Below are 23,118 nucleotides of genomic sequence, written 5' to 3'. Positions count from 1 at the left end.
GAAAGGGGTAGTCCTGTAGGCCCCTGACTCCAAAAGAAATATCTCCATTTTCCTTCTAGCTTCCTTTAAGAGTTCTTTTCTTCCTTTTGGATGGATACTATAATTTTTTGTTTTTGTACTTGGTAAAATTTCTGAAAAAGATGATTGGGTTGGGGAGGAGTACCATCAGGTATTAAAATTAAAATATTAGGAAGCTGCGTTATTTAAACAACACCTCTCCACACTGTTTTAATTAAGATGTTTCTAGCATTTCTACTCTGTTTTTGCATCTCCTGTCATAGCCTCCAGCCACACTGATCAATGCAACAGAAAAGAGGGCCAATCTAAATATATCTGATGTTTTATAATATAAAGTTGCTGTTGAACTCGGTGCAAAAAAATAGGTGGAAATACAAAAAAATTATTAGACATTTGTGGACAAAACCACCAACCTGAAAATCTACATCAAATGTTATGCTAAAAATTGAAATAAATCAAAGATCTGAATGTAAAAAACACAAAACATAAATGTACTTGAATAAAATAGTCTTGAATTTATTTATAACACTGTAGTGGGTAGTCTATAAGCAAGGCATTAAATCTCAGGAACTAGAAAAAATGAATCCATTAACATATGAGTTTAAACCATTAAAAGTCTCCCCTCCCCACCCCAACCCATGAACCCCAGCATAAAATTAAATGACAAATCGGGAAAAAAAATATTTGTTACACATTTGGCAGATGGCTAACTTTTATAATTTATAAGCCTTATGTAAATCCAAAAGAAAAGGGCCAGTGTGCCAATAGAATAATGGTCAAAAGAAAATGGATCATAAAGGGATATCTAGCCTTGCTTTTGCATACTTATTTAAAGAATAATCTTTGTATTTATGCAGATTTGCTGAAACGTGTTGGAAATTGGAGAATTATGTCAGTTGAACACAAAATTACATTGCTTCATGTGGAATGTTCTTCCTAGGCAAAGGGAACCAGAGTAATGGGGTGGGGGAGGAGCTGTTACAGTTTATAGGGGAAAGGAAATAGCCCTAAGCTTTGCTGCTGTACTGCCAGTATGAAGACTTTTAGCTCTAATTGGAGAACATTAAATATGAGTGTTTGTACCTGGGGTTTTCTTCACAGAGAGATCTAATTCTGTTTAGTGCTGCTCCCTATTAATGGGTGGCCCCCTGAATAGCACCCTTGCTGGCTTAGAGTTCCATTTTTATCTTTATTGGTTGAGTACTTCCAGCCTTGTTTTGATGTGTTTTTATATCCTTGTGGCAGCTTCCAGCCAAATTAAACTACCTGCCTGGGCAGTCTGAGTTACCTTCCCAGGTACCAGTTAATGTTTTTGTCAGTGCCCTGGTTGACAAAGTTGTATAGTTTCTCAGGGGTCTGACCCAGCTCTATTTTTCCTATTATCCCAGTTATTTTTAGCCTGCCATTTGATAGAATGTGATTTTTTAAAAAGCAAATCTACCTTTGGAGTATATTTGAATAAACAGACTCCTAACCCATCTGTTCAGTAGCTTTCCTCCTTCATTGTCCAAAAATTAGGGCATTAAAAGCATGAAAGAACTCTTGATTGGAATGCTCAAAGAACAGATTGAGGAATTTAATTTACTTTGGCTGTTGTGTGTTCTGGCTAATTGAAGTTTAACCTTATTGAGGTCCTTGCAAATCGTTGTAATTGTGACTGTCTTGTTGCTAAGTATAATGTTTTAATCACAACTGAGGGTTTTGTTGGGGATCTTGCAGTGTCTTGGAAACTCTGAATATTCTCATTGGACATTGTTGTATGAGAGACTGGAGAGTATATACACTGATTTGTGATTTAGCTTGCTTCTGGTAGTAAGATCTTTTTTTCTTGAGTTGGGTTGTTTTTTCCCGTTTCTGTGTATGTGTGTATAAGTATGTGTTTGTGGGTAATGGAAAGGAGGAAAACCTAAACACTTTTGATAATTTTAGGATCTAATTGGGCTCTAGTTCATTGACACCTTACTGTACATCATATGCTTCCTTTATTTGTCAGTAAATGTATAGATTTTAGTTTTTATCTGTTAATATAAACATTAATATAAATTTGACCATGTATTAATGTTTTAAACTTCTGTCTGAGAGCTGGACAGAAAAAAATTTGAATAAAATAAAAACATTCAAGTAAATGTTGCTATTTTACCTCCTGGGCTTTACTTTTTAAATATTGTCTTGATGTAATAAAAGGTTTACAAAGTAGAGATTTTTTTTTTTTTTTTTTTTGAACTGAGGAGGAGCTCACTTTATTGGGGGGAGAGCACTGCATGTGGCCAACACATGAAGGCAGCCTGGCGGTCACCCTACACAGCGTGCTCAAAAAAGGACACGGGAGGTTTTGCTAAGAGAGATCAACTGGAACGTGGGTTTCTCTGGGCGGCTTCCCAGCCTCATCCCTCTGAGGATTCGGGACGCTCCCAACTATTTCCTTGGAGGCAGATGTGGTCGCTTACAAGTCGAGGCCTTCAGGGGTGCTTTATTGTTTTTTATAAAGAACATTTTCTTGGGGCGCCTGGGTGGCTCAGTCGGTTAAGCGTCCGACTTCAGCTCAGGTCACGATCTCGCGGTCCGTGAGTTCGAGCCCCGCGTCGGGCTCTGGGCTGATGGCTCAGAGCCTGGAGCCTGCTTCCAATTCTGTGTCTCCCTCTCTCTCTGCCCCTCCCCCGTTCATGCTCTGTCTCTCTCTGTCTCAAAAATAAATAAATGTTAAAAAAAAAATTAAAAAAAAAAAAGAACATTTTCTTTAGATTTTATGAAGTCTTCATTTGTTACTTTCATTCTGCGTTCTCTCAAGGCCATCAGACCAGCTTCTGTACAGATCACCTTGATGTCGGCCCCAGGAGGTCATCTTTAGCCATTATTAAGTCCTGTAGGGTCACATCATTGGCCAGCGTCATCCTGCTTGTGTGGATCTGAAAGATGTGCCTCTTAGTCTTTTCATCAGGCAGGGGGAACTCAATTTTCCTGTCAATGTGGCCTGGTCTGATAAGTGCTGGATCCAAAGTTTCTATTCAGTTTGTGGCCATGATAACTTTCACGTCACCCCTTGAATCAAATCCATCCAGCTGGTTCAACAGTTCCAACCTTGTTTGTTGGATTTCTCTTTCACCACCGGAATTTGAATCATATCTTTTTGTTCCAATGGCATCAATTTCATTAATAAACATGATGGATGGCGCATGTTCTTCTGCAACTCAAAATAACTCCTGAACGAGTTTGGGCCCATCACCTATGTACTTCTGAATAAGTTCAGAGCCAACCACTCTTAGGAAAGTGGCTGAGGTTTGGTTTGCTACTGCTGTGGCTAATAAGGTTTTACTTGTGCCAGGTGGTCCATAGAGAATGACCCCTTTTGGGGGCTTTATACCCATCTCTTCATAATATTCAGGATGAGTGAGAGGAAGCTCCACAGATTACTTAATTTCCTAGATTTGGTTGTCCAACCCCCCAATATCAGCATAGGTTTCCTGGGGAGCCTTTTCTACTTTCATCACCGTGACCAAGGGATCCGTGTCATCCATGAGCACCCCTATGACGGCACGTACCTTGTGGTTGAGCAGGACTGAGCAGCCTGGCTCCAGCAGGTCCTGGTCTACAAAGGAAAGAATGCTGACGTAGTGTTCTGAGCCCACAGATGTGGACATGATGGCGTGATTGTCATCAATGATCTCTTCCAACGTTCCTACCGACATTGGGGTCCCCCTCAGATCATCCACCTTTGATCTTTCCTCCTCTTGCTTTTCTTCTAAAGGCTTCATTTGTTCCTGATTTCTAATGAATTCTTCCTCCATGAGAAGATAGTCTAATTCTCTTTAACTTCAGTAATTTTAAGCAGCGCTGAGTGTGAGGTGTCACCAGTGGCAGCTTGCTGGCAGCATCTGGTCCCTTTGTTTTCTTCTTCTTTTTCCCCCACTCTGGTTGGTACAGGAGGTTCGTACTTCTTTTTCTTGACCTTGTCATCCTTCTCGCCACCTCCAGGGCCATAACCACCACTCTGACTTTGTTCCATTTTGCTTTGGCGGCTCGAACTGCTGCTACCGGAAATAGTAGAGATTTTTTTTAAACAAGAACATATTTACAATGCAATGTTTTTTAGAAAACACTTAGGTTCTTTGCAGTTTTATTCTTTGAATTTTTTTACAAGTGACCTTGCTTGTTTCCTACCGTCCTATTTAGGTTTCTCCATCTCCTTTTATGATAATATAATTAGTGATTTACATTGCTTTCAAATTGTACATTCAGAAAACTGGGCATTGCCTAGTTGTGCTCATAGTTTTTCAAAGTGAAACATTTTATTACTAGTTGGTTATTCATACAATGTAGTTGTCCCCACGTATTAATATAAAACAAAGCATTAAAAACCATATATATTTTTAGTATTAACAGTTTTACTAATGCTGCTTGCCTCTATTTTATATGACTCAGGGTTTTTGAAAATGAAATAGCTCTGGGGCGCCTGGGTGGCTTAGTTGGTTAAGCATCCGACTTTGGCTCAGGTCATGATCTCATGGTTCATGAACTTGAGCCCCGTGTCGGGCTCTGTGCTGACAGCTCAGAGGCTGGAGCCTGCTTCAGATTGTGTCTCCCTCTCTCCCTGACCCTCCCCTGCTCGCACTTCGTCTCTCTTAAATATACATTTAAAAAAAAAAAAAAGAAAATGAAATAGCTCTGCCTAATCTTTGTTAAAAGTGTATGGTTTGTGGTTACATAAGAATTTGCATATACTTTTGTCACTAATCTGGTCAAGGGTAATTATTATTACCTACTGTCCATAAAGTTCAGTTTAGCTATTAATTTCATCCTACTTTCCTGCTGACTTTTCATCTTAAAAGTAGCAGAATCAATTATTAGGAGTTTTTCTTCTTAGCTTTTGTTAACTTTTCCAATGGGCAAGTAATAAAGGTGAATTGGAAGGGAGGAGAGAAGAAGCACTTTCATTATGGATCTAAGAGTTGAAAAGAACTTAAAGAGCATTTAGAGGAGAAAGGGAAGCATAACTGATGGGATTACTGAGTAGTTACCATGAGTGAACAGAGGGCTGGCTGCCTTACCTTTCTTTTAGCATCTGTGTTGTAAGGTGGTTAAAGAAGTACATTGTAGACATTAAGAAGGCCTTGAGCCAAAGGGCCTGGGCCTACATCTGCTCTGTCACTTATTTGATTCATAACATTGGGCACCTCCATTTATCTTAATCCAGTTTATAAAATGAGCATATTAAATGTATCTACCTCTTACAGTTGTGAAAATTAAATGAATTATGAAAAGTATGAAAAGTGTAAGCATGTGTAAGTATTCAGTAAGACATGGCTTTTAATAGTACCATTATTACTACTCCAATAACTACCACTACTACTGATATCATTATTATAATTCTTCCTGAGCGAACCCAGTTTTTGATTTTCTGGGTAAGGGGCAGGGCATCTGGGTAATGAGTTTCAGAAATGCATTAGGATGTTCATTTCCTTCAGAGATTTCTTTGGATGCTATGAAGCAGAACTTGGTTTTACAGATTAATGGTGGCTGTATCAAAGGCTTACCATAAGTTAAATACTCAAGAATATAGTGTTAAATGTAACCAACCAGTAAGATTATGTTTCTCACTGCTTATTTTGTTCAGTGATGTAGTGATTTATATGAACAGCAGGGAAAGCTTTGTTTTTCTTACTTTTAGGTCTTCTCAGTTGCTTTATAGTTCTGTAACTTAAGCTTTTCTCAGCTTATCTACTTGACTTAAATTTGTTTTTTTTTTTTTTAATTGAAATATAGTTGATATATAGTATTGCATTAGTTCCGGATATGTAATATAATGATTTGATACATGTATGTATTGTGAAATGATCACCACAATAAGTCTTGGTAACATTTATCACCTCACATAGTTACATGTTATTTTCTACCTGGTGACGAGAACTTTTAAGACCTATTCTTTTAGCAACTTTCAAATATGTAATGCAATATTATTAACTATAGTCACCATGCTGTGTGCAGTAAATCCCCAGAACTTATTTATTTTGTAACTGGAAGTTTGTCCCTTTTGACCACCTTCCCTCATTTTGTCCATCCCTTCCCCTCTCTACCTCTGGCAACCACCAATCTGTTCTCTATAGTTATGAGTTAATTTTTTTTTTTTTTTAACATTCCACATATAAGTGAGATCATATGGTATTTGTTTTTCTATGTCTTAGCTTCACTTAGCATAATGCCCTCAGGTCCATCCATGTTGTTTCACATGGCAAGATTTCCTTCCTTTTTAATGGCCAAATAGTATTCTTGTGTGTGTGTGTGTGTGTGTGTGTGATATTTATTGACCCATCAGTGGAAACTTAGGTTGCTTCTATGCCTTTGCTATTATGAATAATGCCGCACTGAATATGGGGGTGCAGATACCTTTTTAAGCTCTTTTTGTTTTCTTTGGATAAATATCCAGAAGTGGAGTCACTGGGTCATATGGTAGTTCTAATATTAACTTTTGGAGGGACCTCCAGTACTCTTTACCACAGTGTCTACGCCAGTTTGCACGCTAACATTGTCCAAGGCTTTCCTTTTCTCCACATCCATACTAAGACTTGTTACTTCCAATCATTTTAATAATAAATAAATTTATTTTAATACCTATTTTCTGTGGGGAAACAGTAACTTTCTTGCTTGTTTTTAATACACCTAAAGTTTATTATGGAAATAAAAAATATACAAATAAAGACTGAACAGTTCAGTGAATTATCATGTACTTGTTATACAACTTCAGTGATTAAGAACTCACAGTCAATCTTTTTTTCATGTATGGCCTTACCCACTCTTCTATATTATTTTTGAAAATAATCTCAGACATTTTAATGTACCTTTGGAAAGAAATGAAAGATTAAGATAGGAGTTTCTTGGAGATTTCCAGTCATTGCCCCTGAGTTACTGCTCTGGCAGATATAGAAAGAGGGCTCTGATCAGTGACTTCTAGGGACAGCTACCAGGACTATCCCAAATATACTATCCTGGTATATTTATAGTGCCATTTAGTGTTTCAGTTATGATTGAACACAGTTCACAGTTATTGGCTGTTAAATTTAGTTTCATTTTAGCACTCCATAGAATAAATTATGTAGGACCTATATTCCTAACATAGAAGTTTCTAATGCACTTGGTCCCTGGTTTTATGATGATTCAGCTTCTGGTTTTTGAATTTTACAATGGGTGTGATACCATTTCAGTAGAAACCATACTTCGATTTTTGAATTTTCATCTTTTGCCAACTAGTGAGATGTGTTGCATTGCTCTCATGATGCCGGACAGCAGCATTGAGCTGCAGCTTCCACTCAGCCGCGTGACCACGGGGGTGACGATGACACTTTCTAGCATTCTGTGCCCATACATTCATTTTGTTTTTTCCTTTCAGTACAGTATTTGATAAATTACATGAGATATTCAACACTTTATTACAAAATAGGCTTTGTGTTAGCTGATTTTGCCCAACTGCAGGCTAACGTAAGTGTTCTGAGCATGTCTAAGGTTGGCTAGGCTAAGTTATGTTCAGTAGGTTAGGTGTATTAAATGTATTAATTAAATGTATTACATTTTTGACCTACAGTATTTTTAATTTACATTGGGTTTATTGGGATGTAACCCCATGTAAGTTGAGGAAGCTCTGTGATAATCTCCATAGGTTAACAGATAAAAATAACAAGTTAATGCTTAGAGTATTTTTGTTGTACAATCAGAGTGGGTGTTTCTCTTTTTAGCTTTTTTACTATAAGCGTAGTAAATAGAAGTCTTTGGGAGAGAAAAAGTGTCTTTATGAAAGGAAAACAATTGAGCAAGATTTTAAGCAGATAAATTCTTTTGAGACTTCTGTCCAAAGTATTTTCCTGTTAAATTTGGTGAGCTGTTGGAGAGGCTGGTTTAACTTTTACTTAGGTCCAGGTGTGGATCTATCATTTTGTATAACTTGAACGGGAATGACTTTATTTAATTTTTGGGTTGAGTCTTTGGTGAAACTGTACTTTAACTTGGTTAGTGCTACAGCAGCAGCCACTGCTGCTCCATCAGTTGTGCTTTTTGTTGGAATATGCATAGATGTTGTACCTCCCTGCACAAAGTTTGTTATAAACATAACTATTTCAGCTGCCTTGGGCAAGTGTTTTTTGTCTGATACTCCAGTTGGAAGTACTGTGGTGGTTTGATCATACACTACCTTCAATGCTCGGACTATTTTGTGTTCTCAGGGTGTGTTAGTAGTGTTTGTATCAATAGAGTCATGCAATTAAGAGGAACAGAGAAATAGCCTTTCATTTCCATGTGGCTAATATTTTAAAAGTTGATCTTATATTTTCAGTAGAATCAAGGTCAGTGGGAATGTTCCATGAGGATTCACATGATCACTTTAAATTGAGTAAACAAGGGTGTATTCTAACTTCTCTGCCCCCCTCCCCTATTTTTGAACTCAAACACTTGATTAACTTTTGGATGAACTAGACACATATATTTCTTAATCAATCATTTCAGGATTATATATTTGTAGATGATATGGTTTTGTTGTCTTTGAAGTAGGAGTTACTAAAACACTACACTTGAGGTTTAATTATTGTGAGAGAAAATGGATAAATTACTTAAAAAACTGAAGTTGTCATTCTTAGTAGATATGCCTCATTGTTTAGCTAGATTAGAGCTGATACCTCTCTACTCCAGATTATATCATTCAGTAATCCAGGAGTACATTTTGCAACCCATTCTCTTGGACAGTTTGGGAAATTATATTATTTAAATTAAATGCTTAAAGATGCCTTATTGATATTTTTCTTTTTAAATGGCTGATAATATCTAATATAAAAATGTTCAGAGATAAAAATATAGCCATGTTCTACCTATGGATTTCAGTCTTCTTATACTTTGAATTAGAATCAAGTCAGAGATAGGACACAGGAGCTCATCAGGTAAAAGTGTCAACATCAATACTAATAAAGCAGATTGCAGAATGAAATTTAGATCTGAAGGCAAATGGACCTGTTAATCTGTATTCAATCCCCAAATTTACTTACACCTAGTGATAGGCAATGCTGGAAAGCCATAGACTTCCTCCCGAGAAGCACGCCATTTACAAAACATGGTTGCAGAGAGAATATAACATGTCCTGAGAATCGTTCTGAAAGAAAGAGTATCAGAGATTGATAAATGTGGTTGCTTATTTCTTTTTTCTTATCTAACAATTAGACAACTCACTGTCTTTTTCTTGGAGAGGAATGAGTTATAAAGTAGAGAGAGAGGTCACTAGTACAGTGGTTTTCAAACTGAGATCCATAGTAAAAATTACATTTTAGTTATGACCTCATACACATACACACACGCGCACACAAACACACACACACAAAAAACAGGTTTCATGAAACATTGCTTATACTTACCATATTAATGCACTCTAATATTTTATATTCTATTTTATTAAAATAAATGATAGTCATGACCGTTTAAACTGATTTTATGTACCATGAATGGGATCAGTACAGTTCACAAACTTAAACTGACTTTAGTAGATGTAGTCCTACATGAAAACATGAGCCAGGTGTTAGATGTCCTTTTGTTTGCTTATAAAATGATATCAGCTTGGTTACTCACAGCTTGGTTACCTAATAATTAGGGGATGTTGTGCAGTGCCTAAGTTGGGAGAGTTACCTATAAAGACACTGGTTAGAGAACATGAAATCTCAAATTTATTTTCCCTTGCTTTTCATTACTAAGAAAGAAACTATATATAGGATTGCCTGAAGGATCATTCTTTTCTATTCTAGATACTTGAAAAGATTTTCCTAGATTAAGTCAGGCCAGAAAAGTATATTCTTGTGTCATACTTTTCTTTGCTTTCATAGATTTTCTTGTGCTGAAATGCAGTTAGGTGTTATGTCACTGATCATCATGGAAGGAATGGCCCTTTGTCACTCACTGCGATTTCTTAAGGATATTGTTCACTCTGTGAGCCTTTTTATAAAGACTCCAAGGAGAATTTACTTTTTGCTTTCAATATCAGGAATAGTGCTTTTTCTTAGTACCTGGTTTGTTTTCGTACTAAGTATACTGTGATTCTTGTAATGGATCATGTTGCTCTATTTGTTCTGACAGCTATAAAGTAGAGAGCTAAATTTTTGGCCTACATTTATAGGACAAAATCATATACAGTTTCTTTACTGACATCATTATCCTAGATTTTTTTGGGAGGTGAGGGGCCCTCAGCTGTTACTTTTCTGTTAGTTCTAATTTTCTCATATATTTAAAAAATCTATAGTTTTTTATGCCTTTTCAGGTCTATTATATATTTATATAAATATAAATATTATAATTTGCTACAGTTGAGATTAGATTTTAAAAGTGAAATAAACTTAATTGTTAGAATAGAAAAACAGAGTAAGTTTGTGAATTTGGCAGGTTTCTTGTGATTTGTTTGGTTTTTAAAAATTATATGAATAAGCATTTATTGTTAAAAGTGTTTAAATTTATTTTCATATCATGTACTATTATACTTTTAAAATATTTAATGTTTGTTGGTATCAAGAACAAATATAATTTTGGAGGATAAAATAAACTGTAGATTTCCCGAATCCTTTCTGGAATGAAGTTAAAGACAAACTAATAGTAAATATTTTTGGTTATTTCCATCTAACACTGGTGATAAAATAATAAAAAGTCAATTTTATAAGTGATATATGTTAGCCTTTTTAAGCATATAAAATCAAGTTATGTGCAGAGTATTTTTAAAACAGGGTTTAGAATTTCCTAAATCAATTTCTAAGTTTGTGGTTAGTGTCATTTTCTACACAACTGTGTTTTTAACCCATGCTGATCATGCTGTTGCATATGTATTACACATTGTTCAAATGTTGCTTAAATTTGAAAGGACGATTTAATTCATTTTGATTTCTAATTTTAGTTTAGTCATTTATATAGTTAGATTTTTCTATTTATAATTTTATTAGCAAACCTCAGATCTAATTGATGCTATACATAGATTCCAAATAGATTTAAAAATGATTTGAACATTATAAGAATTTAGAGTTAATCAGTGAAACAGAGTTAGAACATGGAGGTGTTTTAACAAAATACGAATTTCTCAGTTATAGAATCGAGTATAAATGTCAGCCTTCTTGCGAACTTGTGAATTAAAAAGTCACCCAAGAAATAGTCAAGTGGTCATTTGGTTAGAAAAAAAGATCGTTTTGGTTAGACAAAAGGTCAGGTATTTCAAGCAGTGCTGTGAGGCTGGTGTGAAATCTGCTTATAATAGAGCCTTAAAACTCTGCTCATACTTCTGAACATGATGTGAATAGCATGCAGAAATAAGAAATGTGGTGAATATTGTTAGCATCACTATGGGAAGAAAGAATGTTCTCGGAAAACTATATTGTCAACCCTGAACTACTTTTGTTAAATAGATTAGAATGCACACAACTTACATTTTTTCTCTTTGATTCAGGATCCTTTGAAAATTAGGAGAGGTATTTTAGATAATAATGACAATAAGGACTTGTACTGTGGCTTTGGAACTTTCTTGAATAATTCCTCAGTTCACAAAACTCATGTTTTGTGTCACTTCGTGAGAAGAATATTAACATTTGTTCATGTCTAAAATAACAATTTCTATATTTTCTATAACATTAACAAACTTTACTAGAATCACTGATCTTAGAATGGAAAAAATATATGTATATACCTTTTACTCTTTTAACATGCCCCTAAATAGCTTCTGTGTGTTCAGTGAAACTTCTTAACATTTTAATCTGTTCTTACAGGGTTCATGCTTGAACCAGATCCAGAACATAGACCTGACATATTTCAAGTGTCCTATTTTGCATTTAAATTTGCCAAAAAGGATTGTCCAGTCTCCAACATCAATGTAAGTAGTTTTTCAAGTAGGATATGAATTTAAAATCCCATATAGATAGATATATACATATAGATACATATACTTACAGAATTATTTCATGACAAGTGAAATTATTTCATGACAAGTGACAATTATTTCATGACAAGTGGTCCGATAGTGTGTTTGTGATTAGTATTTTTGACAAAAAGTCATAATTGCCAGAAACTGTGTATTGACGTGCCCCAGGGAGCTACTGCAGACTTGGGGCACAGCAGGATATTTTTCCTTTTGAGGGACACACAGTGACATCTGTTTGACACAGCACAAATTAATATTATTAAGTTGTTTGGGCCTATCATTTAAATAAACAGAACTATTAGATCTTTAGTTGGAGAGGGTCATGAAAACTTGCTGAGACACTAAGCACTGGGTAAACTGAAATAAGTTTGGTTACCTTTGGTGTAGAGAGCATAGGTATTGTAAATGTAGAGACTTGGGTTCAGATCTGTCTTTATCAGTGACTGATTTTGTATATTTTGGGAAGTTACTTAATGTCTATTTCTTTTTCCATCAAAGTAATAATTATTAGGATCACAAATAGTAAATGTAAAAACCCTGTGCCAAGTCCATGGAAGGTGATGAGTTGATAATAGCTAATAAATACTATTTAGAGGTTTTGAATTATATTCAGTCTGCATAGTATACCTAACTATGTCAGATTAACTGTATGTGGCAAGTCTTTGCTAATTTTTAATAAAAGTCTAAACCCATCACTAATTTTAAGCCATTCTCAACTTTGTAAAGATCATTCTGGCTCTTGTTCTTATAGATGTCTCGGTATGTAAAACTTAGTCCATCCCACTAGAAAAATAAGGAAGTTGATACTATTTTTTTTTTTGTTTTTAAGTCTCACTGTAATATATTCTCTGTTGATGCTGAAAATCAGGCAGGTCTAATATTATAGTCATGAAAGTAAATTCATTTGACATTTAACTGGATTTTTAGTTTTTCATTCAGCAAATATGCATTTGGGTGCCTACTGTAAGACAAACGTTCTATAGAGCGTAAACAAGTCTTCTGCTCTTGTTTTCTAGACTTTTTACAAGCAGTGTCATGCAAATTATCTGCAGTATATAGAAATAGCACTTTACTCATATGCTTGATGTTTGCTGCCTTTTCCAAAGTCATTTGGAAAATAGTCATTGATTTACAAATGTAATATAATCCTTCTTTTTATCCAATATTTACCTATTTGTAAAGTGGATATATGATGATGTTCTGTTTATTTTCCAAGGGATTCTGTGGAACATGAATATTGAAAGTGACATTTGTGTAGAATGAAGTGGTATTTGCAGATTAGATCTGGCAAATATATGTGAATATTTTGTAGGTATCTGAGGTGAAAGTATTTCACAGACAGTACTTTTTAAGCTTAAGAGTGTATCTATAGCATTTAAATAAAACTTTCTGCAATTGAAATGAAAACCAAAATGAAAAGTTTTATTTTTTTCTTCGAAGAATTCTTCTATTCCTTCAGCTCTTCCTGAACCGATGACTGCTAGTGAAGCAGCTTCTAGGAAAAGCCAAATAAAAGCCAGGTAGGCAAAGCTGTGCTGAGATTTGAAAAGACATTTTTTTAAAAAAGGGGATAGTTCTGATGTTTAATTCTAGCAAGTGTCATTGATTAAATATCATTTTCGCTTATACACAAAAAAAATGTGTGTTCCTTACTGCATGTGATGAGGAGCTTAGATAACAAGTACAAAAGAAGTTTTCTTACTTTAGGGACGGAGTTTGACATCAATCTCACTTGAACTGCTCACCCTTAGCAATTAAGAAGTGGTTACGCAGCTAGTGATGTTACATTGGATCATTTTGGGGGTTATCATTATTTCATCACATGGGAACTCTAATTCATGAAATTTTATGTTTTGTGTTTGTAGCTGGTATGATTTGTTTTTAAGGAAAGAAAAACAGGCAACTGTTTTAGAATATTCTAAATTTGTAATCGATTTTATATATTCTAATACATATTTAAAATATGTATTACTATGTATAATTTATAATGAACGGCTATAGTACTTGTAAGACTGGTAAAGAAGTTTTAAATTATCGTTAATAGTTATTCACTGTACTGATAAGTTTGACTTGTGTTATGTATGTTAAGATGTGTATCTGATCAATGATTGAATTAATGATTGATTTTTTTTCTTGCTTCTTTGAGTTTAAAACTTAATAAACAGGATTATATTTTAGATTATCAGACAGGTATAATATTGCAGTTGGGGACATTTCTTGGTCACAGCTTTTTTGGTACTGTATTTTACTCATGCAAAGATTTCATTTGACTGAAATACATAAAGTATATTTATTATGTACCTGTTGTTATATGCTAGATATAGATACTGTAAACCACAAAGAAAAAGGAGCAGTGTTTATTCTCAAGGAGCTCACATTCTAATGAAGACAGACAAGAAAAGAATTACAACCTGATAGATACCAGGCAACTAAGAGTGGAGGAAGGGAAAGCTGGGAGCAGAGAAAACAGAAGGACAGAAAGAATCCTTTTGCCTTAACTTTTCCTTGAGGGATGAGTAGTCAGTCACCTGGAGTGATGGGGAGTGAAACTGTAACAGGCAGGCACTTCAGGCAAGAAGAATGGCCTTTGTGAAACTGCAAGGCTGGAGTGTGAGGGGACATAGATGAGAGGAGTGGGAAATGGTAGGTAGATGCCAGTCATGAACAACTTTGTTTATATGTTATGCTCAGAAATTTGGACTTTGGCCTTTAAGCCAGTGAATTTTCAACTGGCAGTCAGTTCTACGATTTGTGACTTTGCTCTTAGATGTGTTATAATAATAAATAAGTAATAAAAAATAATTTGCTATTTAGAAATTAAGGTATCATTTGTGAATGACTTCGTTTAAAAAAATATACCATCACTCTAAAAAAATCTTCATTTACTTGAATTTAAAATACTCTTTTGAGTAAGAGATGAAAGAGTAAAGTTGCATCTAACTTGCACGAATTCACTGTGACTGTCTTATCTATGACGTAGCTGTAGTTGGCAGCTGCTGTTACAGTTGAGTGGCAATTATGAACTATTGTAGGACTTGTCAGTTCAATTTTATTTTATTGGTGTGTTTTTAATAATTATTTTGTCAATGATGAAATCTGTAAGAAAGCAGATATAGATTTTTAAAAAAACATGACTCAACTGAACAAGAATGATGTTTTGAATATCTTTTCACCATGACACAAGTCATAGCTATACAATTATAAGCTAATGAAATAGTTAATGCAGCTAAAATTCACAGTACTATTCATATTATGTCAAATCCGTACCTGACATTAAAAATTAGGTTCCTTGGTGCTTATTGGTCAATAATATAAATTTACTCTTTATTGATATAATCAGTAAAGAACTTGAAAAAGTTTAAATGTGTCTAAAACATAGTCTTTTTCATGTCAAGACTTATCAATGGGGAGGGGTGATTGGAGAAATCTTTAAATACCATTATTTACGTGTTTTAGAGCTTTTATGAATACTGTCGATCTGCCCGGCCTTTACTATGTGGCATGTTTTGCTTTACTTCTTAAAAGCCCCTTTCTATTTCCCTGAAACCTGCACCTGCTCTTGGGACTGTTAAACATGTGAGACTTCTGTGACTTGCATCTAAAAGTGGAAAAGTTGAGAATCACTGTCCTGCCAGATGGAAACACTGAAGTATTTTAAGAGGAGAGAGTGTGTGTTTTAGGAAGATTGCTCAGGTGATAGGAAGGAGGAGGAAAAGAAAGGAAGCAGAGAAAACAGCTTTGTCTATTGTAATACTGCAGATGAGGCTGCACAGTAGTGTTGATACTAATGATTACTCAGTCTTTCCTTTTAGTCACGTTTGTGTTTTCCTATTGCCTAATCTGCCCAGGCATTTTCTTCCCATTGCTTCATATAGAATGCTTCATTTCTTTTTCACTGTCTAATGAAAGCATATTTATTTTTTATTCTCCAGTGCCTACCTGAAGCCTTTCTAGGCAAATTAGGTAAAAAGGTGGAATTATTCCTCTGTGAAACTCTTGACAATACTAGCTTGGCACTAATTATATTTACTGACTTCTATTTTACTGTATGTTGATGAACATGTGTCATATCTTCCTAGGTATACTGTAAATTCTTTGAAGACTGGGTATTGTGCCATGTTTGCTGGATAGCAGTAATCGTACGATAGATGTTGGTACATGGGTAAAATTAGGCAGCAGTAGACTAAAATCTGCAGACCTTTTAATTTGCTTTTTGGAAGTTTGCTATGCTCATGTATGTTGTGAATCTCTATAGAGCAGTTTCTAACAGGAACACGGCAGGGTAAGGCCTGGCCTCTACTATCTTAATAAAGAATGGATAGACAGATAGAAAGATAGTGTAGAATATACAGTCCCCAGATTACTTGAATTTAGAGAGTTCAGCATTGGTTTTAGTGCCGTATCCGTAAATTGAACTCAATAAATACTTGATTATCATTAAAATGAGATATAACTGGTTTTATATATATGTGTATATACATATATATAAAATATATATGTATATACACATATATATGTGTATATACATACATATACACATATATGTGTATATACACATATATATAAAACTTTATTGCCTTTTAGTTCAGTTTTCCTGTAACTTGTACCATAACCCATCCCATCTAAAACATAAATGTTATTTTTAGAAAACAACACACATATAATGTATTTCTACTATTTTCCACAATCTTTTGATTCAAATTCACTTCTTTTTAGAAAGATCGTTGAGAGGGCTCCCTCTTGTGGCACATACAGATATAAGAAAGAACTGTAGATGTACAGTTATTGTACATAGGACTTTCTCCAAATGCATGCAGCAGATACATATTTGATAAATCATGTATGCAAACTTTTAAGTACCAAATCATTTGAAAATGTGCTCAGGGAACTTGGTGAAGAGATTTTATGTCAATCATGTTGAAAAGTAAATCAATAACTCTATTAAAAAGTACTTGAAGTTTTGTACTGAATTTATAGAAAAAAATAAGTTGATAAATATATAAGTTAAAGATTTTCCCTGGCTTTTAAAAAAATTTTTTTTGGAAAAGAAAATGTCTGTGTCTTTTAGTGTCTCTTGTTTTCAAACCTATGCTTACCACTTTGACCTCCTGTGTCTGTGGCCTAAACTAAGTCCTAGTGGGAAGAGTTTTATATGATTTCTATTCATTGTTGTTAAGTAAAGCATAAAGATCCAAGAAGTTGAATGTGAGCAGATGGCTCCACCTGCTGAAAATTTGGGCCCCTTTCTGCTTCACATGCCCTAGAGCGCCATCTTTTTGTTCTTGGGCCTAGAGCCTAAGGTAAGGGAGGCTGTTGTTTGTATCTTGTTTTTATTTTTCTGACTGGTTCACAGAGCTGGCTCTTGATTTGGTCCAGAACCTTATGAGAAGGTTTATGTTTGTGTCTGTTACTTCATTTCCTTAAGAGCAATCCTATATTCTTTATCTACCAGCTTCAGTGGCAGACTGTGAATGGTAGCATACTGAGTTAAGGAAAATGGCTAGGTTTATTTTGTTTACTTTCCTATCTTTATTAAACATTTAATACTTGGGAATGAGACAGGAAGAGGCCGAGAGGACTAATATCATCAGTAATAATTAAAATGCATCTGTTGAAATAGATGCTTTGTAGGACAAATAGTAAATTAGAAATAATGCCAGTATTTAGAATGAATTGTGTATTTTTCTGTTATAGAATAACAGATACCATTGGACCAACAGAAACCTCAATTGCACCAAGACAAAGACCAAAGGCCAACTCTACTACTGCCACTCCCAGTGTGCTGACCATTCAGAGTTCAGCAACACCTGTTAAAGTCCCTGTTCCTGGTGAATTCGGTGGCCACAGACCAAAAGGTAATAGCAGCCCTGCCAACCTTGTCACCTTTACAGTTAGCTTAAATCTTATGGCTTGATATTCCTAAGAATATAAATTATTGGCAAACTTACTATTGTGAAGCATATAACTTAATGCTTTAAGAAACTTTCTACTGATGTCTGATAAACTCAACTAGTTTTTCCTAAAGTTGTAGGCAAAAGTAGTAACATACTGGTAATATAGAAGTATGGTATAAAATGCTTTCAACTTGCTTATCCATAGAGTCATCAGCTAGTAGGGTTTGAGGTTGATAATAAAGTTCTAAGAGTATGGAAAATTCTGTATTGTATTGGAAAGGAGGAAGTTGAAACTTTAGCCTTAAAAAGTTATATGTCTTTCCACTGCATCTAGAACCTTGGCAGAGGCATCTAGCTTAGGTCGTGTGGACATTACGACACAGAAACCTGTCTTCTCATCTGATTTTGAGATTTGTTTTTCTAATCTAAAACATCCTCAAAGCATTATGGTGCAGTGTAGTACCTAAAGAAATTTTTTCCTCAAGAAAATATCCCTAATATTAGCTAGTAAACTTGTTCTCTCATGGGTCTGGGGATATAACTTGAAGCCCCATCTTAAGAAAACCCTGCTTTGCATTTTATTTTGTGATTTAGCTATTTTGTTTTAATGTTAAAATGTTTTCATTTAAGATGTTTTCAATTGGTATGCTCTAATGGTTAAGAGCCCACCAGTTTGAGTCTCATGAACCTGAATTTGAGTTCTGTTTTTCCCATTTCTTAGTAATATATGTTATAAAAATTTTGGTACCTATTTGATAGGATTGCTGTGAGGATTAAATAACTGCTTAATATAATCCCCTGTCCTTACGAAATGTTAAATATTAGCTACCACTATTACTGTTAGGTGTATATTCAGGGAAGATAATGTTAATGTTACCTGACACGTTGCTGCTTACTCCTGTCATGTCACTCAGATGGAGGATTGTTCCATGGAAAAGAGAAATTAGGGGAAGTTGAAGCCTTTTGTGTCTGTTTCTTAGCCTCACTGTTCTCTTCTGTAAAATGGGAATAATACCTATTTTTCCTGTTATAAAGAATAAATGACAAGGTGTGTGCTATCTGGAAGTTTCTGTTTCATAGTAAGCATTTAGTGTTTTTGTTTTTTTTTTGTTTTTTTTACCATTTTGGGTTCGCGATCTACTAGTCTTCTCTATGATGTATCAATGCCCTCCAGCCAAAGACCACTTAGAACACACTTGTATTTGAATAAATTTGGTTTATTACTCACATATCATGGGAATCTGTGGGGGTGTCTCAGTAAGATGGAGCTTGAAAAGACTTACTGAAGGATTTGGGCTTGTTTTAGGTAATTCTGGGGGAAGCTTGAAGAAGGTGGGGCTTTGCTCTGGATTGAATGCTGTCAGGAAGCCGGGGGTATGATGTAATTAGGTATCTTAATAAATCTTACTTCTCTAGAAGGAGGGGAGCTAAAGTTCCAGCTAGATAGAAGCAGTAGTCAGCCCTGTTCACCAGGACAGGGAGAGGTTTGGTCATTTTTGTGGTTGTTTCTGATTTTGTCAGGATTCGGTCCCCTTGTCCTGATCTACCATGGTCACAGGAAGCCTTGTCTGATGTTAGTGTTCTGTGAAATTGTTGTTTATTAGGAGAACACCAAGTCTAGCTGTGAGGGTCGGGCCTGCTCCTATAGCAGGACAGCATTTCTTTTTGTCATGCTTCCAGCTTAAGTTGGAAAAATAATACTCCTTCCCCCCCATATGTGCATCTTTTAACTTTCCCCCCATTAAATATTATACAAGAATATATATATAACATATATATATTTTATATAAATATATATGTATATATATATAATATATATATACAAGAATATATATATTATATATATATAATATATATATTATATATATATATTAAGAAACACTTAAATATATTCTTTTAAAATATTCAGCACAGTAGTTTTCGGGGAAAAATGTAAAAGTCTCCATTATTTTTTCTGTAGAGTAAACTAGCAATAGGTTAGTATGCTTTCTCAGGGTCCTTTTTTATGTTTTTGCATGTTCATATATAGATACAAATGATTTATGTTGTGTTTAGCATAAGTAGATTCTTACCATACATAGTTCTCTGCAATTTGATTTTTTTTTTTAACTCCTACAGTTAGGAGAGCTTTGCACATCAGTGCATATATATCTATCATGTGTATTTTAGTAGGTAGATGATGTTCTGTAGTGTGAATGTATCATAGCTTATTAAACCATTTAGGTTATTTCCAGTATTGGTTGTTATTAAAAGTATTGTGGTGAACATCCTTATAACAGACTCTTTTGATTTCCATGTTAGAGTGTTTTTTCTGAGGAAGATATTAAAAGGTATACTCATTTAAAATTTGTCGGATTGCCATCCAAAAAGACTTCAAAAATTCACACTCAACAACAGTGTGAGTGTCCTTTGATTCCTATCCTTGCCAACACTTGATAGTATTGGTGTTTTAGAATGTTTCCCTGTTTATAGGTGAAATATCTTTGTTTTTATTTTAATATTCCTGATTAATACAACGTTTCAATCTACTGGCCATTTGTTTTCTCCTGGATTATCTTTTGTAATTTTCTGTGAGATTGTTTTGCTTTTATTTATTTATTTTTTTATTGCCCTGAAGATTTGATTTTTCTATATTCTGAGTATTAGTTCTTTGCTAAATATATTGTAAATATTTTCTTAATAGTTTGTCTTTAATTTTACCGGTGATTCCACTTAACTTCTCTAAGCCTTAGTTTTATCATTTGCAAACTGGGCAATAATAGTATGACGATTTAATGATATACTTGAAAGCATTGTTTCCATGTAGGATTGCTGTGATGTTTATGATTTCTCTGGTGCTCTGTGGCCTTGGCTTGAGAACCAGGGAACTTCCTTTAGCTTGCTGTCACTAACGTGAAGTCACAGTTTGTGAGGTGAAAGGTGAGCCTCGTGAGTTATTTTATGATGATTGCTGGTGTGACTGGGCTTCACTCACAGCCATAATGTTCTACGGTTAGACATCAAGGTCCTAAAAGACGAATAACGCTGAGGAGCTTAACTTTTCAGTACTCTACTAAGTGGGAAGAAATACACTTAAAAGGCTAATTAATGGTGGTTATGTCTGTGTGGTACAATTATGGTTTTAATTTTATTTTGCATATTTTTATAAATTCAAAAATAATTGCAGCCAACATGCATTTTCTTATAATTGGGAGAATTAGAATGTTACAAAACTATTTTCATAGAAGTGTGTTATATTTAAGGCCTAGGAAGTTTAAAGATATTGGTGAAAAAGAATCTTCCTCTCCTTCCTTGCACTCTTCCTCTTTTTCCCCCTTAGGAATATATAGCTGCATTTGAATTTATGGTAACTCATTGGAAGAGACTACAGAAATTATAGTATATCACATTTCTTCTTTTTGATGTTGTGTGTCTCTTTCTCATAATTCCAAAGTTTATTTATAGGGTTTGCCTTGGGTAAAATTTATGAAGCTTATAAATAAATATCCATTTAGGAGGCAGTATTAATAGATTCACTAAGCTGGTATTTATTGAGCATCTCTTATAAAAAAGATTCCTTAAGGCATTAACAGATCAATGAGTCATCATCCCATCCACCAGGGACCCTAGTTAGGAAATAGCCATGAAAACAATATGTGAGGACCGAATGAAATGTTATAAACTGAGTGGAACTATTAGATAAAGGAGCAAGGAAGAGAGATTTGAGCTAAACTTTGAAGGATAAGAAGAATTGCAGTGGGTGGCAAGTGGCATTGTAGACGGAGAGAATCATATTGGCCAAGACACAGACCTATGCCAGTGTATGTGATAATTGAGAAGCAAGAAAGAAAGGATGTGGCTGGTGTGTTGACAGATATGAAAGAAGTGTTTCTAAGATGTTGACTTGGGCAGAGTTGTACTTAAGATTACAGTAAATAATCCCTTTGGACTACATGCATATGGAAGTTTCTGTGTTACAAAATAAGGATATAAATGCCTTGGTAATGTTACTGAAATGAGTGTTTAGAAATCCAGCCATTTTGTTGAAGTCTTGAGTATGTTAACCTATGTTTGACATGGAAACCACTTTTTAGGAGCACCGAGACCTGGAAATGGCCCCGAGATTGTATTGGGTCAGGGTCCCCCTCAGCAGCCTCCACAACAGCATAGAGTACTTCAGCAGCTACAACAGGGAGATTGGAGATTGCAGCAACTACATTTACAGCATCGCCATCCTCACCAGCAGCAGCAGCAGCAGCAGCAGCAGCAGCAGCAGCAGCTACTTCAGGATGCCTACATGCAACAGGTAATTCTTTGGTTACTATGGATACGGGAGTAGTGTTGTGAAATTCATGTGGCTGTTGAGTATCAGGGAGTTCCCTTTCATACACTGGGCACCTTCAGTTCTGGGTCCAAGTGAACACTTTGCCCAATTTCCTGATTATTTTAGTTGCAGTCTGTGGGATTCTTAAGAATATTCTCTTGAGAGGCACCTGGCTGACTCAGTCAGTTAAGCGTCCGACTCTGGGTTTCACCTGAGGTCCTGATCTCATGGATTGTGAGTTTAAGCCCTGCGTCGGACTCTGCGCTGGCAGCACGAAGCCTGCTTGGGATTCTCTGTCCCCCTGCTCATGTTCTCTCTCTCTGTCTCAAAATAAATAAACTTAAAAAAATAACATTAAAAAAAGAATATTCTGTTGAAATAGATTGAAATCATGGCTTTATGAAGCCAAAAATGTTTAGTCATTGGACATTATGAATAAACATGGCTGTTTGTGGTGAATGTTATCTTTTTCAGGTTATATTTTGAGTTGAGAAACAGATTTATAACGTTATTACTGGAAGGGTGATAATTTAGGCTTTCAGAAGTAACATTATCTTGGGATTTTGTTCTTTTTGCTTTTTTTTTTTTTTTTTTTGGCCAGGGTGAGAGTGTGTGTGTGTGTGTGTGTGTGTGTGTGTGTGTGTGTATGAGTGGCATTTAGCGTTGGAAGGGACATAGGAAAAAATGACCTTACGTTCTATTCTGCCCTTTGCCTCGTTAGGACCTACAAATTTCTAATTTCACTAAACTATTTCAAATTTAATGACTTGTCACAATCATCCTTCCATCTTTTCTGAAATGTTTTTGAGCCTATTAAACGCATGGCACTTCTCATGGATGTCTCATCTTCTGGTCTTGACTGATAGACCCAGAGCGGAACATAGTTAAGTAGACGGTGCCATTGGATGGCCAGAAGATATCATTGAAGGGAAGATGGAGGAGATTAGGAATTTACTATAATGGGTCATGGACACAAACTAGGGTTTTCATTA

The 23,118-nt window shown here is 35.1% G+C and overlaps 1 protein-coding gene and 1 pseudogene across 4 annotated transcripts in view; one reads left to right on the top strand and one right to left on the bottom strand.

Moving 5' to 3' along the window:
* BMP2K (BMP2 inducible kinase) overlaps positions 1-23,118 on the top strand; it is a 129,215-nt gene that overhangs the window by 73,472 nt on the left and 32,625 nt on the right. For all 4 annotated transcript variants that reach the window (XM_042936111.1, XM_042936109.1, XM_042936110.1 and 1 more), the window contains 4 exons: positions 11,778-11,881; positions 13,370-13,449; positions 17,624-17,784; positions 21,897-22,108. In XM_042936111.1, the coding sequence (XP_042792045.1) occupies positions 11,778-11,881; positions 13,370-13,449; positions 17,624-17,784; positions 21,897-22,108 (557 nt within the window). The remainder of the gene's footprint in view (positions 1-11,777; positions 11,882-13,369; positions 13,450-17,623; positions 17,785-21,896; positions 22,109-23,118) is intronic.
* LOC122218116 lies at positions 2,719-4,127 on the bottom strand (annotated as a pseudogene).

Source organism: Panthera leo, chromosome B1 (assembly GCF_018350215.1).
Source record: "Panthera leo isolate Ple1 chromosome B1, P.leo_Ple1_pat1.1, whole genome shotgun sequence".
In the NCBI taxonomy this organism is placed as follows: Eukaryota; Metazoa; Chordata; class Mammalia; order Carnivora; family Felidae; genus Panthera; species Panthera leo.
Note: the sequence above shows the minus strand (reverse complement) of the source record. Positions and strands in the feature narration are given on the sequence as shown.